The 15,496-nt window shown below is 45.0% G+C and overlaps 1 protein-coding gene across 1 annotated transcript; it reads right to left on the bottom strand.

The window, feature by feature from the left end:
* Window positions 1-901: 901 nt before the first annotated feature.
* On the bottom strand, window positions 902-15,143 carry GRP (gastrin releasing peptide). The gene is made up of 3 exons (XM_017662164.3): window positions 14,897-15,143; window positions 9,668-9,891; window positions 902-5,066 (listed from the first exon to the last, which is right to left on the bottom strand). Exons 1-3 carry the CDS (start codon window positions 15,033-15,035, stop codon window positions 5,040-5,042), a joined length of 390 nt encoding a protein of 129 aa, XP_017517653.1. The 5' UTR covers window positions 15,036-15,143; the 3' UTR covers window positions 902-5,039.
* Window positions 15,144-15,496: the final 353 nt, after the last annotated feature.

The raw sequence follows: 15,496 nt of genomic DNA, 5'->3' as shown, positions 1-15,496 counted from the left end.
TGGTGGCGTAGCAGGAAGCCAGAAAGACTCTCATCCTTGAAGATATATTTGTGCCACTGAATTAAATTGAACTAAACAACCTGGAATCCCACCTTCCCCTGGAGTTCTTATTAGTTGAGGATTTTCTGTTCGTAACAACCAAAGGTATCCTAACTGGTACAATGTTCATTCCTGTCCCTTTTCCATCTATGGAGTCATGTGGAATCAGGCCATTAATTACTTCATTGAGTCTGATCACAGGGCAAAGAAAAGCATGGCTGTGGGTAGACCACGCAACCTCCCTTCTGGGCAGCCAAAGGAAATGAGAGCAGGGTCTTGAAGAGCTGTCTGCACTCCCATGCTCATCGCAGCCTCATCTACAAGAGCCAAGATATGGAAACCGCTTAGATGTCTGTCCATGGATGAATGGGTAAAGAAAATTTGGCATTCAGAGCAATGGAATATTATTCAGATTTAAGAAAGAAGTATCTTGTCATATGTGATAATGAATGAATGAATCTGGAGGGCATGATGCTAAGTGAAATAAATCAGACACAGAAAGACAAATACTGTACCATCTCATTTACATGTAGAACCTAAAAAAGTCAAATTCACAGAAGCAGAGTAGAACCGTGGTTGTCAGAGGCTGGCTGTGGGGAGAAGGAAAGGGGGAAACGGTCAAATGGTACCAAGTGTCAGGTACGCAGGATGAATGAGTTCTGGAAAGCTAATGTACAGTTCGATGACTCTAATTAATAACACTGTATTGTATGCTTGAAATTTGCCAAGAGAGGAGATCTTGATTCTTCTCAAAAAGAAAAACGATAATTTATGTGAAGTGATGGAGGGGTCAATTAGTTTGGCTGTGGCAAACATTTCACAATGTATACATATATCAAAGCATCACATTTCAAGCCTAAAGTATGCAGTTTTTATTTGTCACTTACATCTCAATAAAGCTGGAAAATAAACAGACAAAAACCCAACCAGACAACAACAAGAAATGAATACAAGCCGGGGCATGGGTTCCCTTCTGCCAGAGTCCAGTTTGTTCCCCAAGACTCTCAGTTCCTGAAGGGATGTGGCTGGAAGATGGGGAGTATACCTTGCACACATACATATAAACACATGTGTACACACATAAGGACAGGAGTGATATATACAGCATGAACAGTTTTTCTCGTGCAAGTAGTTATTTGGAAAGCATCACATTTTGTGTTTACTTTTAGAAATTAAAGACGACATCCAGTCAGCAAAACATGATCTCTATTGCCCTTCCTTACTTTCAGAGATGAAGTATATGGGAGGCCATGGAGAAAGCCCACACGTTTATAAGCCATGGTTTTCTGGCACTTAACATTCAGAAGCAACTTGGGCAGGGCACCTTCCATTGCACACCGATACCTGTTTTCGTCCAGTCACATCAGGCTTAAGATTCACTAGTTCCAGTTTGATTCTTTCTCAGGATTCAATCTTGTAACAGCCAACACGGCAAACACTGCCTACCCAACATCCATCCTCTTTTTGCTTTATTAAGAGAAATGCAGTCTTTGGGGTGGGGGGTGGTGCAGGCGAGTGGGAACAACATCCCCAGCTGAGAAACCTTTGCTGCAAGAACTGGTCTTGTAGACACAGTTCTGACCAAAAGACAAAGGCTGAGGATTTCAACTATCTGGGAATGTGTTTTGTGCCCTGACAGCATGGCCACTGCAGAAGTGTGGAAGGGTGGGCATCCGCTCCTCCAAGGAGCAAGGGTAAAGTCTGCCCCACAGAGGAGAGGCCACCCTGGGGTCTCTGGAGACCACGCTGGAGGAAAGCCACCGGGCGGAGAAGCCAGGGCTGCTCGCGGTGGGGGCAGGGGCAGGGCACGATCAGAGCAACAGAGTGGGGAACCAACCACCCTCATTCTCCCCCAGAGGCTCTCTCAGTCCACCCATGATCAGAGCTTCTGCCAACTAGGTTGTATGTCATAGACAATATGTGGGCTGAGGCGAGTAGAAGGAAAATCAGGGGTAAAATGGAGATGTTGCTGTGTGTTATCTGGCTCTAATTAAGGAGATGATTAATTGGAAGGCACAAAGCCCCAAGAGGTGAGCTAAGGGCTGCACGTGGTGACCATGGTCCTTCTGCTTTGGGAATGGAAATAGTTCTTCACTGTGGCTTCCCTTGCAGGGCTATTTCACAGTGTCTGATTAGAGCAGCCTGTGGCTGAGGAAATGAATGTAAATCGCACATTTTACTTAGATTACTCCCTACACATCTCAACTGGGTTAAAATGCTCTGTGATGATCAAATATCCCCAGTAGGAACTGAAAGGAGGGTGTTGTGGGGCTAGAAATTGTACTGCGCTGCTTGAAATGCCTGCTTAGTGTATTTCTGAACCTCTCATCATAAGCAAAGCCTGCCAAATTGTCCGGAGCAATCCACTCTGTAGCACTTAAAAAAAAAAGACTGTTTTTAAACAAACAAATTTGAAGGCAATTATTGCTTCCTTCCCTTTTGGATTCTTCCTTCTGAATATCCTGCTTTGCTGCAAAAGAAATCTAAACACTGTCACCTCTTAAAAGCATCTTCTCTTCTCGCTGCCTGCACACACACACCTGGCCTCTGTGCCGTGGAGAACCACCACCAGGGTCCCGCTTCCCCAGAACCCTGGGCTGGGTGTTAGCTATTGTCTAGTAAAGAAATGGGCGAAAGCCAAAAAGGAAATTCTTGTTTGAGGAAAACGGGGCCAGGACCTGTATCTGTGGCTGACCATATTGCTTGAACACCCTCTCTTCTTTTTGATAGGGCCCTACAATTTTAGTCCAATAGCCCCAAAGTAGAACCCTAAAAACTACATTCCCCAGTTTCCTTTGTAGCTAGTACAGACATAGGATCTAGGTTCCACCCATCAGACACTGGCATTCAAACCGCTAGTTTGAAAGCAGGCCAAGGGCCAAGTGGCTTTCATGGGAGTAAGGCTTCAGGCACAAGCAGTGGCAGAGGCGGTGAAAGAGCGCCAGCCAGGCAGTACTGCGTTTGCATTAGGGACAGCAAACATTCAGTAGCCATCTCATCAACCTGATCAAAGGCGTGAATTTGAACCCGCAAGTTCAGCCCTGAGCCCGTTTCTCTGGTCTTCCTTGCCTGCTATCCTCTCATGAAGTTCCTTTTCTACTTCAACAACCCAAGGTGGATCCTATTATCTGCAGATAAAAATTACCTGATAGGCACACACAGGTATGTGACTCCACTTGCAAAAAGTGTTCAAGAAAGCTCTTCTGGTAGGAAAAAGTATCTCTTAAAATTAGTATATCTCCTTGTAGGGAAAAGTGTATCTCAAATTAGTTTCATGACAGACTTTAGTTGGCAGGGCTCAGGACCAAGTTTTTGGGAAAGAGGCCCAGGAAAGTCCCAAGCAGAGGAAGACGGTGGGACACTGAACACACATACCAGATATTTCCCCAGGTCTGGCTCTATATAAGTTGTGAATCAACACAGTTTTAAAAGAAATTAGAGCATCATATCTTATGTAGTTCTTTGACAATTAAAACAAGAGCAAGATCAATCTCTTTACTCTTTCAGACGTGATTTCCCTAAACGAAGGAAATCTAAACATATGGCAAGAAGCTTTAAAATCTGTTTCTGTGCGAATGCCATGATGAAAACGGAACCAGTGAGTGTTACGAACCGCCGGGTCACATTCTCTGCAAACAGAAGGAATCTCTTGAATTCATCTTCTTCTTTTGCTGTGGAACTGACTAAATCTGGTTCTGGGAACTCCTCCTCCTGGGCTGGCAATGGATTTTGAAGAAACACTTCTACTTGGTAGGTTTAAATATACTGAAAGGGAGATAAAAAATGAGGTGGTGCAGAAGCTGTTAGGTGGTGCCAAAAATCCAGTGACTTTGGATGTTTGAATCCCAGTTCCTCTTCTATGTGACCTTGGCCTAGTCACGTGACCTCTTTAAACCTCGTTTCCTCATCTATTAAGTGAGAATGCTCACTCTCAGCTTATAAAACCCTTATGAGGAGATATAGAGAAAATGAAAGTTCCTATGGCCAGGATTCTCACTTGACTCAGGTCAGCTGGCTCACTACACATGTGGGAGCAATACATTGTTACTGATTCTATATAAAGAGCTCCACCCAGTGCTCTGGGCTGCATGGCTGCAGGAGAGAAGAGGCTGGAGCGGTGGCAGCTCCGAGGGCAGAGACTGAAACGGCTGCGGAGGCAGAGAGGCCCAGAAGCAGGGACTGGCTTGCTGCATGCAGACTTAGGATTCTAGCGATTGACCTGCCACCATGGGAATAAAGTTGGGCCTAAACCCTTCACCCCAAGAATGTTCCATTGTCATTATTCAGTCTCACCAAATTAAGAGTGAACTTGCCTGGGGCTGAAACCCATTGACAAGACAGGATGCTATCAATAACAACAGCAAAATACCTGGTCATGGCAAGGGCTGAAAAAAACAGGGATAGTTAAGTGAGAACTACTCAGCCTCTACCTTCAACCTAGTTCATCTGATGGAAATGATAAAGGGGGAGGTGAGCTTCTAGTTGCAGCCTCTAAAAAAGCTGTAAAGTTAGGACAAAGATGCAATTCATGGCCTCGGGAAGGAGAGTTAAAATTCAGCCTGCTGTCATCAGTGAGCACACAGGTTCATTATCAAGATATTTGTTAATCTCCACCACACTGTCCTCTCATTTGGAATTGAAATAAGAGAACTATCTGTCCTTTGAACAATGTATTTAAGCTTTTATTGTGAATGGTCACAGGTCAGGGACTGTAATCTAATCGACAAATAGCCTAGATGTAAAGAGCATTCATTGGAAGCCTCTTTATGGACAATGGTTCACAGCAAACAAGTTCAAACCACGAGATGCTTCTTGAAAATCATTCATTTAGTCAAGGTTGAAAGATACAAGAATAGTTAAGTATTTTGCAGAAAGGAAATCTTGTTGATGATCCAGTTGAATTGATGCCCATAGAACGCACAGTCTCCTAAGGGTTTTGCTTTGCTTCTTTGAGAGAGGACCCCACCATCACCGTCACTTCAGCTGGGGGGGTCCTTCCTTCACGTTGAGGACTTGAACAGGAAGTCCTTGAAAAACAGTGAAAAGAGTGAAGCAAATATAGTTAGTGATACCAAAGCCTAATACTGAAGTAAACTCACACCCAGCAAACCACCAGCACATTTGGGAGCTTGTGAGAAAAGCAAATTCCTAGGTCTACCCCAGACCTACTAAGTTGGAAACTCTAGAGATGAGGTGCCACGATCTGAGGCTTCAGAAATCCTCCAGGCAATGCTGAGCACAGCTGTCCCCAAGAGAGAAACTAATTCCTCTTTTTCTTTGCTGTGGCTATATTTTTGGGTCTTTCTGTTATATTAGCTTAACTTGTATCCCAGGATGACTACTCAGGCATATTGTGACTGGTGTTGTAGATTAAATGTATTATCCTCAGGAATTTGTTCCTAAAGTAGCAGCTAGGTAGGGGGACTATAAGGGAACGTGGAGTGTTAAGTCTTACTTGCTCTCTTTGGCAAAGCCTCAGTACACAAATCAAAGATAGTTTATTGTGGGGAAAGTGGAAGTTCCTGTGGCCAGGATCCTCACCTGACCCTAAGCTACTTGATGATGTAACTGGCCTACTACTAGGCTAATGTTTCCAAACCCTAGGCAATGAGCTATTATTGACCAAGTCACTATATAAAGAGCTCTGCCCATGGCTCTGGGTGGAGGCAGAGATGGAGGTGGATTAAGGACCTGCAGACTGCTGGGTGCAGACGTGATTCTAGTGCTCCACCTCTTGCCATGAGAATAAAGCTGGGTATAAACCCTTTTACCCCAAGAATAGTCCGTTGTCATTTCTTGGTCTCACCAAATTCATAGTGAACTTGCCCAGGGCTGAAACCCTTAGGCAAGACATTTATGAATTACACAATTGCACATTATAAACCCATAACTAAATGGGAATAGTGTGGCAACTTGGGAAGATGAGCTAATTTGGGTTTCTGCCAATTCTAAACTTATTGTTTGCTTGTGTGGCTTCTGTTCAAATTAACTAAGACTGATGAAAGAATGAGTAGCTACCATTTTAAAATACATCTTTATTCCCACAAAGTACTATTTACCTGCCAAGATGAGAAAAACACTTTTCAACCAGACCAGGGCTTATTACACTTTTCAAGATTGTCTGGCAATTCAGGTTCCCCAATGTCCAGACCAACCATTTGTTTCTAATAAAGGAATTACTGATATTCTCAGACCCGTTAGTACCTGTTCTGGGCCAAGTTGTTTCAACCAGGTGCTAATGATGCCAGGGCCTGGGGTTCAATTCCCACACAGACTAATTGGCTTTGCTTTCTTTTCTCCAGGATCCAGGCTGCACTATGGAGGGTCACTGGCCTGCCTGAAGATGCTGCCATCCAGCTTGCAATATGAGCCACTGGTCATAAAAGGAGCCAGCTGAGGATGGGGGAAAGAATCTGTGGAAGCCCCCTAGGGCTAAACATATTGAATCAGAGCAGCTAGCTCAAGGGAATGGGAGTAAAGCAACAAGGAAAAGAAGAATTGTGTAACCCAAGAAAATCAAGGACCTGGACACAGCAGGGGGGTTAGTCAGTGGTGGGGATGGGAGGAGTAGTATTGGGGGTGGAGGTGGTATTACTCTGCTCCTTTGTAGAAATTGTCAAAGCAAGCAAAGGATTTTAAGTTATTCTCGATTGTCTGTTGCTTTCCTTATATTTGGGGTTTCCTTTGTTGCATTTCACATATTAAGAAATAAAAACCTTTTTATTCTCTGTACTGATTTGATGGGACAGTGGGAGCTGTCCCTTAAAAGCAAAGGCAAATTTGTACATTTCCTTCCTTCCCATAACACCCCCTGCAGTGCTTTCCCCAGTTCCATTTCCTCACACCCACCACACAAGAGGAAAAACTTAAGGTTGCCAAGGACAACACACTGTGTCCCAGTTACACAAGGAACCCAAAGGCAGACTTCAACTTCAGAACAATTCACAGCCACATCCGGGATTACAGATGAGGCCATGGAGCCAACCTGAACAGTTTCGTGTTATAGACGCCATAAGGTAAAAGTTCCATTAATTTTCTGTGACAAAGGGTACAGTTAAAAGATTGAAATGATTGGCCGTAATTGCTAATACAATTCTGGCACTTGTTTGCTATATAGTAGTCTAGATTCATAGCATATTTACACACATCTTCTCCAAATGAAGGAAATATCTTTGTCATCAAAACATAGGAAGATGCTCTGAGTTTCTAACTACAGCTCTGGGAGATTTGGCAGCAAGACTTGATGTTTTATTACTAAAATGGAAGAGGAGAGCATATGTGGATAGTTTTTAATTTTAAGAAAACTCCTTCAGCCTCTGAAGATTCCTGCTGCTAATTCTGGCAATGCGCAGCCAAGTTATTAAACTTCTTTCTAACACTGAGAGGTACATGGATTTCTAATAGAAACTATGCTCTTGGTACTCCTTCTTTGTGAATTCAGTCATTGTAAGATGTTTTCAATTTTCCTATCAACATGCTTTTGCTGAGGCAGAATTTCCAAAGCACGAGGGGTGATACTGTGTTGGTCTATGCAAAGACTAAACTAACTATTGCATTTTTTTTCATATTACTAGGAAATATATCCAAAAGAGTGGTAACCATGTGTGCAGTAGCTTATTATTTGACTTGAGGTGCAATGAAATGGAATGGGCTTTCTAAACTTAGAGAAAGAAGTAAAAAGCATACAAAAAGTAGAAAAGCAAGACCTAATTATCAAAAGATGGCTTTTTTTCCAGGTCATGCTGATAAATGCTGTCCCCTTGAAGCAGGTGCTCTCTGTGACACTTATACCACTGCCGCTCAGAGACCCTTTGTCAAGCTGTTTTTTTATAACTTCCTTTGAACTTACAGAATATTCTTCTGAATAAGGCAAGACATTCTCCATTCTTGAGGAAGGAGCTGAATTTTTCAAAAATTTCAAAGGTGGATCCAGGTCAGAGGGAATGAAGCAACTCAACATGGATATTGCTGTTTGGTTCAAATCGGAATGAGCTCTGAGGAGGAGTCTATTTCACTGTTTGCAAAATTATTTTAGAGGGTTTTGTGGCCCTGATGGTGTTACTCTTCAGAAAAAGGAAAAGGAACCACTGTTGGACATCCACCCACAGGAAGTTCAGCAAAGCACTTGATTAAGGAAAGGCCCCCGCCAGGGGCTGAGGAGTCAATCAGGAATCCCCAGCAAAGAAGGGAGCATGTAACACTGCTGACACCTCTAATACAAGTGGGGACAGAGAATCACTCAGAGCTTTGTAAAAGTTGGTATTTATTTCCATATTGGTTGATTTGATCCAGATGTTCTTTTTGAATAAAGGCTTCTAGGGCCTTTTTCTCTAGGCCTTTCATGCAGCAAATGAACTTTTAGTTGGTGTTTAGCATAGAGAAGCCCAGAGTGGACCACAGGGCAGTGAAACATCAAGTGTCTCTCCAGAGCTGGTTGAGGTTTGGCGAAACCAGCTCTGAGCCTCTGTAAAGGGCTGCCAGTCAAAGAGTTCACCACCAAGAAAGAGTGAAGTAGCCCGCTCCCCAAGCTCTGTGAGTGAAATGCAATGTTACTGGTTCTCAGAAAGGGCGAGAAGCAAGGCTGTGGCTCCAACCCGCATCCTTCATAGTTAAGGTCAGTGAGGACTGTTGCCCAGAAGAGGCCCCACATGGTAGCAGCCTATCTAAGGCTGCCAGCCTGGGCTCTTCCCCTTGTTTCACCAGTGAAAAATTGTGTGACTAGCCTCAGTTTCTTCACATCTAACATGGACGGAACAAGAGAATCTTCCTGACTCTTTCTCCTAAGACTGCTGTGAGCATTAACTGAGAAAATAGAGGTGCACTGCTTTGCCCAGGGCTTGGATAATAGTAAATAATAAAACTAGGTTTCATTATAATTAGTGCTCTTGCAATTATTATCTTTGCCTTGTATCATAAACTTCATGGAAACTTCTCAAAAGCTAATGAGAATCACTTCACTTTCAGTTCGCTTGCTTTCTTCCTATAAATTTAATTCTCTCCTTTAGCTCATTTGCTGTCTTTGCATCTAAACAATGCTAGTGTGATACAATTATGTTTTCCTATCCCCTGCAAGACCATATACAAATGAATCAGTTGACCTTAGATATGTTCACTAAGTTTTGAAATATCAGGATGAGACCAGAACTAGGAAATCTTGGAACAACTATGAAGAAATACTATTCTGCATAAAAGGTAGCAATCAAGAGTGCTCTCTTCTAGAAACATCTATGACTAGGCCTTTCCACTAGAGTTCATCAAAAATAAACTTTTCTGTAAAACCACAGGAATTTACTCAAATAATCTACGGCTTCACGATCAGAATATCCTGGTCAGGCCTGGCAGATTGAAAAGAAAAATCCCATCAATGCACAATTGCTAAGAAATTCCGTTATTAATAAAACTCTTAAATTGGAGTTTGGAACCAATACCCTTCTGATGTGCTAAGAGGAAAAATAATTTATTAATGTTGAAAAAAGAGCATGGAAAGTGTCTACTCATTTTCTTAGCATATATGGGTGTTAGCCTAGTGTAGTGGTTGTATCATTAACAACTTCACCCTTCCCTCCTCAAACTTCCCCTCCTCCCAACACCTCCAACCCTGCTTCCCCATGCATGTTACATCACCTACATCTTTAAAGTTGCTGCTGTCCTCAGAATTCCAAGTAGACTGGTGGATGCCCAGGGGCTCGCTTTGAGGTGACTGCTGGCTTCTAGCCCCCTTTGCTTCTAAGAGGCTTAGCAAATTCCTTGCAGCTTCTTCCCTCCAAACATATCCCTGCAGCTGCTGCTTCCAGCTCCCTCCTTCATAAGCATATGGGGACTCTCCTGAGCTCTTTTTCCCCATTAAGTGGCCTGTAAAAACAAAAACAAAACTGGAATGCCACAAATTTAACCCAAGGGAATAAATGAACATGAAATGTAGAAGGACATCAATTATGTCTTCACTGCTTCCTCCTAAATACAGAATAAATAGCATTTTATTATTAGGAGTGAGTTCATAAAGGATTGACAAATTTGCTCCCTGTTCAAAATGTGCTGTGAAGATGGACAGAATTCATGACTGCAAGTCAGGAGCCTTGGGTCTGGTCCCAGCACCTCTGCCAACTAGCTGGGTGGCCTCTGCCAAGTTATTGAGCATCCCCAGGCTTCAGTTCTCTCAACTGTAAAATGAACAGGTTGGACTAGATGAAACCTACGGAATCTTCCATGTCTAAAATTCTATCACCAGTTCTGGGTGCACCAAATTCTATTACCAACTGAATTATGGAGTTTAAATGTCTTCCCCAGTCAGTTCTGAATTGCGACTGAAAAGTCTTGATGCTTTTCTTTGTGTGATTAAAAAGGGGTTGCTTTCCTCTTATCTGTAATACAAGTGTACCAAAGGAATTTTTCATTTAAACTTTCTCAGAATTTTAGCCAAGACTGAATTGAAGAAACGGCATCTAGAAATTACAGTTTGCTAAGCACATAATGAAAAACAAGTTGAAAACACGTTCTGACCAACATTTCTTAGCCACATAAATGCAGAATTTTCTGCTGAATATCGAAAATGGTCAGTGAAAGTCTATCAATGGCTCTAGGGATGTGCATCTGCCATATAAATAAATAAAAATTGCTATACAGGAGGCCAAGCCACTAAAAAGTATGGAAATCCATGTATGCAAGTGGGAATAGCCATAGTGCCAGAAGTGGGTGTGAAATTCAAGGTCTGCATTCTTAACTCTTCAGCCATTGCTAATAATGATACTCACATGATCTTATTTACTTTCTTTAGCTGATGTTACCCAATTATCTATAATTGGGTTTTATAGTACCTTCAGATTTCCAATACTAATAAAACGATGGTGTTTTTTATTTAAAGCTCACAAGGAAAGAGCTCTTTGTAGTTCCAACATGGTCTGGCATTAGAAGTATTTAAGGCAACCATCATGGGAATAATGTTTGACAGACTTTGGTCACTTAAAATAGAAAGAACCCCCTTCTCAGCAGCTCTATCCACCAACAGAGCAGCCCTCACCATGCCTTTACTGCTGGCATATGTTTACAGGATGTTTAAAAGAGGATTATTTCATTTGATCCACATCATAACAAGTGTGATGAAAATGAGTCTTGCCAAAGGTCACCCACATGCAAGCAAAGATTCTACAATTAAAATCAGCCCACAGTCCAGACTCTACTTTGTTATACTGCTTTGAAGTGGCTTTGAACTTCCTATGAATACAGACAGTTAGAAATCATCTAGGGTCTAGCATTAAGGATAAGGTCTACAAAAGGCTTTTTAATGTTAGAAAGAAGAATAGGGATCAAATATCAGTAAATCATGACTCATTATGTGAGTCAGGCCAATTAATTCTGTGAGCACTAGAGAGCCTTAAAATGAGGTTTTATTGTATTGCAGTATGAGCATTGGCCCAGTTTCTCATGACATGACACTTTACACGACGTCAGGCTCCTACTGAGGACACTGTCCCAACTGAAGGATCAGGATCCCGAATGATGGGCTCCTCACTTATTTGCTTGACCAACTTGGTGTCCACATGTCCATTAAATAACCTTGCATTTAGCCAGAACAGTGAATGTGCTGCACAACTTCCCAGGAAGCAGCCAAGCACTTGGCTTTATTGACATGGAGGAAATTGAATCATGATAATGGGAGAGCAGGATTAGAACCTGATGCTCCGGTAATGACCGCGGGCACTCTTGCTCTCTCGCATTGCCTATCATCTCGTCGGGATGCTAGAAATGAGAAAGGCGTTATTGCCAACAAAGCAGAAGGGCAATGGAGATGTTCTTACAATAAGAACTTCATTTTCGTCATGCCTGAATAATTTTGTGGACTTTTCTAAAATGGGAGGATAAAGCAGCCCTCCTTCCTGTGATTGATTTAACATAAATCCCTGTGACAATATGCTGTATTTCAGAGTTTCCTTATTTGGTGGGTGGGTGTTGTTCAGATTCCTACCCCTAGATCCACAGACTGGTAATTGAAAGCTCATTATCTGTAACATCCCAGGGAAGCACACGTTCCCTGGGTCCTATTTCACTTTTGAGTTGGCTACTGTTAAGCAAATAATCATCTCCATAGCAACATGGACGATATGCCCACTTCCACCTCTTCACCCATCATCATTTGTTATGTGTCCATATCATAATAATGGAAATCTCAGCATAGACAAAAGACAGGCCCTTGAAAAAAACAAAACCTTGTCCAGAGGGGGGAAAAAAAAGCTTTTGTCCTTTTAATCACTTAAAAATACTAATAAAACAGCAGGTTTGAAATACAAATTAATTTTCTTGAACTCAAAACTTGAAGATTACCCTACTTTGGGAAATATCCATTAAGACATAAAGTGTTGAATACTTCTAAGAGCTAGTTTCTAGATATGATACTTTATTATTTCACAGTTTCTAGGGCAGGACTACTGTGTAAAAGCCATTCTGTAGCTGAACACTGGTGTTTCAGAATTCAACCTTCCAGGACACCCTTCACATTGAAGTTAGAGCTACCTCTAGGAGCATTTCCTGGGATCACAGCAGATAATCACCAGAACACTGTTGACCTATATGTTCATTGGGTAAACAAAACATTTTTATGAACATCAAGCCAGAAAATAATTTGTTTTCAGTCTGTTGACTTGTTTCCCATTGCCACACCATGCTTCTCTCAGCTGGAAGAGGCAATTCATGAATCTGCAAATCTGTGCTGACAGCTTCCTCCTGGACAGCAATATACACCTTTAGTCTGATATAATTAAAACTAAACTGCAGGTCTTCAGTGATTGAGGACAGGCATTTGCTTAGGATAGTAAACTGAAAATCTAACAATGTCATTAATGCTTGTGAATGCTCACCTTCCAACAGAGGGCATGTCTACCCAAACCAAACTTTTCCTCAGCCCAAGCGTCATTTTAGACCCAAAAGTGATTTTCTACTTCACCTCTCTGTGCCCTTTGTTCTTCATCAACTCTGCACAGCCAGCCAAGTGAGAAAAAGGAAAAAAGGTGCCTTTGAGATCAATAGGAAAATAAGAAAATTTGGGGTTGCTAATGGTCGGTATACTTTCGGGTTAGGAACACTCATGTGCCACCACGAAGAATGATCAAGTGCTGGACACCCTCAATATCTAGGGACAGATGTGCTCCAGAACTAGAGTAATCAGGGTGGGCTTGTATCAGAAATAACATGATTCCAGCTTCCCAACTGCTTCTCCTGTCCTGCTTTTGGCCTGTAAGGACTACCTAATAATAATAATAATAATAATAATCCTTTTTAGTTCAAAAAAACAGACGAGCAAAAAAAGGTTGGAAATTTGGAAGCTTCATTCTGTCTTCTAAACCCCACTGTCTGGGGGCTGGACAGGACAATGGCGCCTTGATCTAAGCTCCCAAAAGCCCTTTTTAAGGATTGATTCTAGGTTTGGATTCTTCAGTAGCTTCTTAATAACCTTCTCTCTTGAAGGGCAGGGGTTTTCATGTATGTCCATCCCAACCTCTCCTCTCCAAACCAGGCTCCTGGGCTGCCCCGGTGCCCCTCAGAGATCACAAATACTTCCATCTTTTGGGCTACCAAGACTTGGCAAATGATTCTTTTAGTTTTTTAGTCACAACTAAAAGAATCACTTTCAACCCCGAGTTCTGAATGTCTCTGACAGGCATACACAACACAGAGGAACTGGGGACATGGCAGATCCTGCCTCACCCTCATCCATGAATCCGTCCTGACATAACGCGGATAATCTCTGAATCGGCTCTTTGAATTAGTCAAGAATCTTTCCAACACACCCTCCCCCACTCGTAGCTGGACGACGAAGGAAATAGTGAGACACGCACACACCGCCACCGTCGCACCTTAATCTTTTTAGGGATCGACCGGCTTCCGGGGAACTGTGGTGATTGTCGCACTTGGCTAATACGGGGAGGTTTCTGAAAAAGTTGAACGCTTTGCATTTGCCAGAAACTACGCTTGGCGCCGCGCAGAGTCCTGGTTTGCGCGGCCGCTACCTGTAACTCGTTGCGGGAAAGCTGTGGATGCCGCGCCGCCGGGCTCGCCCTGGGGTTCCGGCGCCGGGACCTGCGACCCTCCAAGCGCGCGCCCCGAGAGCAGGACTGCGAGCAGGGGGACGGGGAAAGGAGCTGGGGAGAGGCGAGGTCGCACGTCTAGGGAGGCGGAGAGAAGCGGGGGCTCAGCCGGCAGAGGCCGGAATCAGCGTGGAGAGCGGGCGCGGTTCCCGGAGCGCCGGGCCTGCGGGATGGAAAACGGGGGGCTGGGCACTAAGGGCAGGGAAAGGAAATCGCTGCAATGGAAGGAGAAGGGTTGAAGAGATTCGGGAGAGCCCCAGGCAGGCGGGATTCGGGCACTACTCGCTGAACAGATTTGAAACCCTGGGCGGGCGCGCGGCGGCCCGACTCCGCACCTGTGGCTTTGCCCCGTGCTGGGGGTCCAGGCCGCCCGGCGGACCAGGGCTCCGAGACGCGCTCGCCCACCCGGCCTTCCGAAATTGTTCTAGGAGAGAACCGGGCCAGACGGTGTTGAGATAAGGGGGATAAAGGGTGTCGGGCAGGTGCGGAGGGAAGGTGGGGCTTTTTGGAGAGCTGCGCGCTGGCCCGGGCGCCCTGGGGAAAAGGGAAGGCGCGGGAAAGGACCAAGGAACCAGCCCGAGGCTACTAGGAAACCGACGGCTTCCCCACGAAGGGTGGGGTGGAGTTTTGGGACAGCGGCTTGGGGTTTGGGTAGAGAGGTCGGAGCAAGCCCAGCCCCCAAGCCTGAGCTCGGACAGGCCCAGAAACGCTGAGATGGGGAGACGGGTCCCCGGCGGCCGGCCGGTCCCGCCGAAGACCAGAGCGCGCAGGACACTCACCCACCGCCCAGTGGTTGCCGCGTGGGTACATCTTGTCCAGCACGGTCCCTCCGCCCGCCGGCACCGGGGCGGCAGGCCCCGGGGACGCCTGGCAGAGGACCAGCGCTAGCAGGACCAGCGGGAGCTCCCGGGCGCGCATGCTGCGGGCTGGGAGCCCTTGGAACGCGCGGCGAGGCCGGGCGGAGGGTGCGCTCTCCGCGCGCGCAGGAGCGACGGGAGGATCGGGCCCTCCGAGGAGCTCGGCCGCCGCCCGCGCCACTGCGGCAGCCTCCTCGAGGCCGCGACTTTATACGGCAGCCCGGGCGGGGGGGCCGGGGGCTGCTCCACCGCGGCCCCGAGCGCTCTGACGTCTCCCTATAGCGAGCCGGGGCGCTGGAGCAGCCGTCTCTGAAAATCACCTATCTTCCCGCCGACTGATGAAAAGGCTGAGGTTACACGGTCCCCCCTTCCTTTCCCTTGCAGTCCGGTCCGCATTCCCCCCTTGCATTACTTCTTCCAGTCCTCGACGCTTTTGCCCCAGTACAGTTTAGCGAGCTCCTTCCTCCCCTCCTCACCGGGCGCCCCCCACGTTAGCTGCCTACTGACCCTGCACGCCTGGAG

Source organism: Manis javanica, chromosome 9, assembly GCF_040802235.1.
Source record: "Manis javanica isolate MJ-LG chromosome 9, MJ_LKY, whole genome shotgun sequence".
In the NCBI taxonomy this organism is placed as follows: domain Eukaryota; kingdom Metazoa; phylum Chordata; class Mammalia; order Pholidota; family Manidae; genus Manis; species Manis javanica.
Note: the sequence above shows the minus strand (reverse complement) of the source record. Positions and strands in the feature narration are given on the sequence as shown.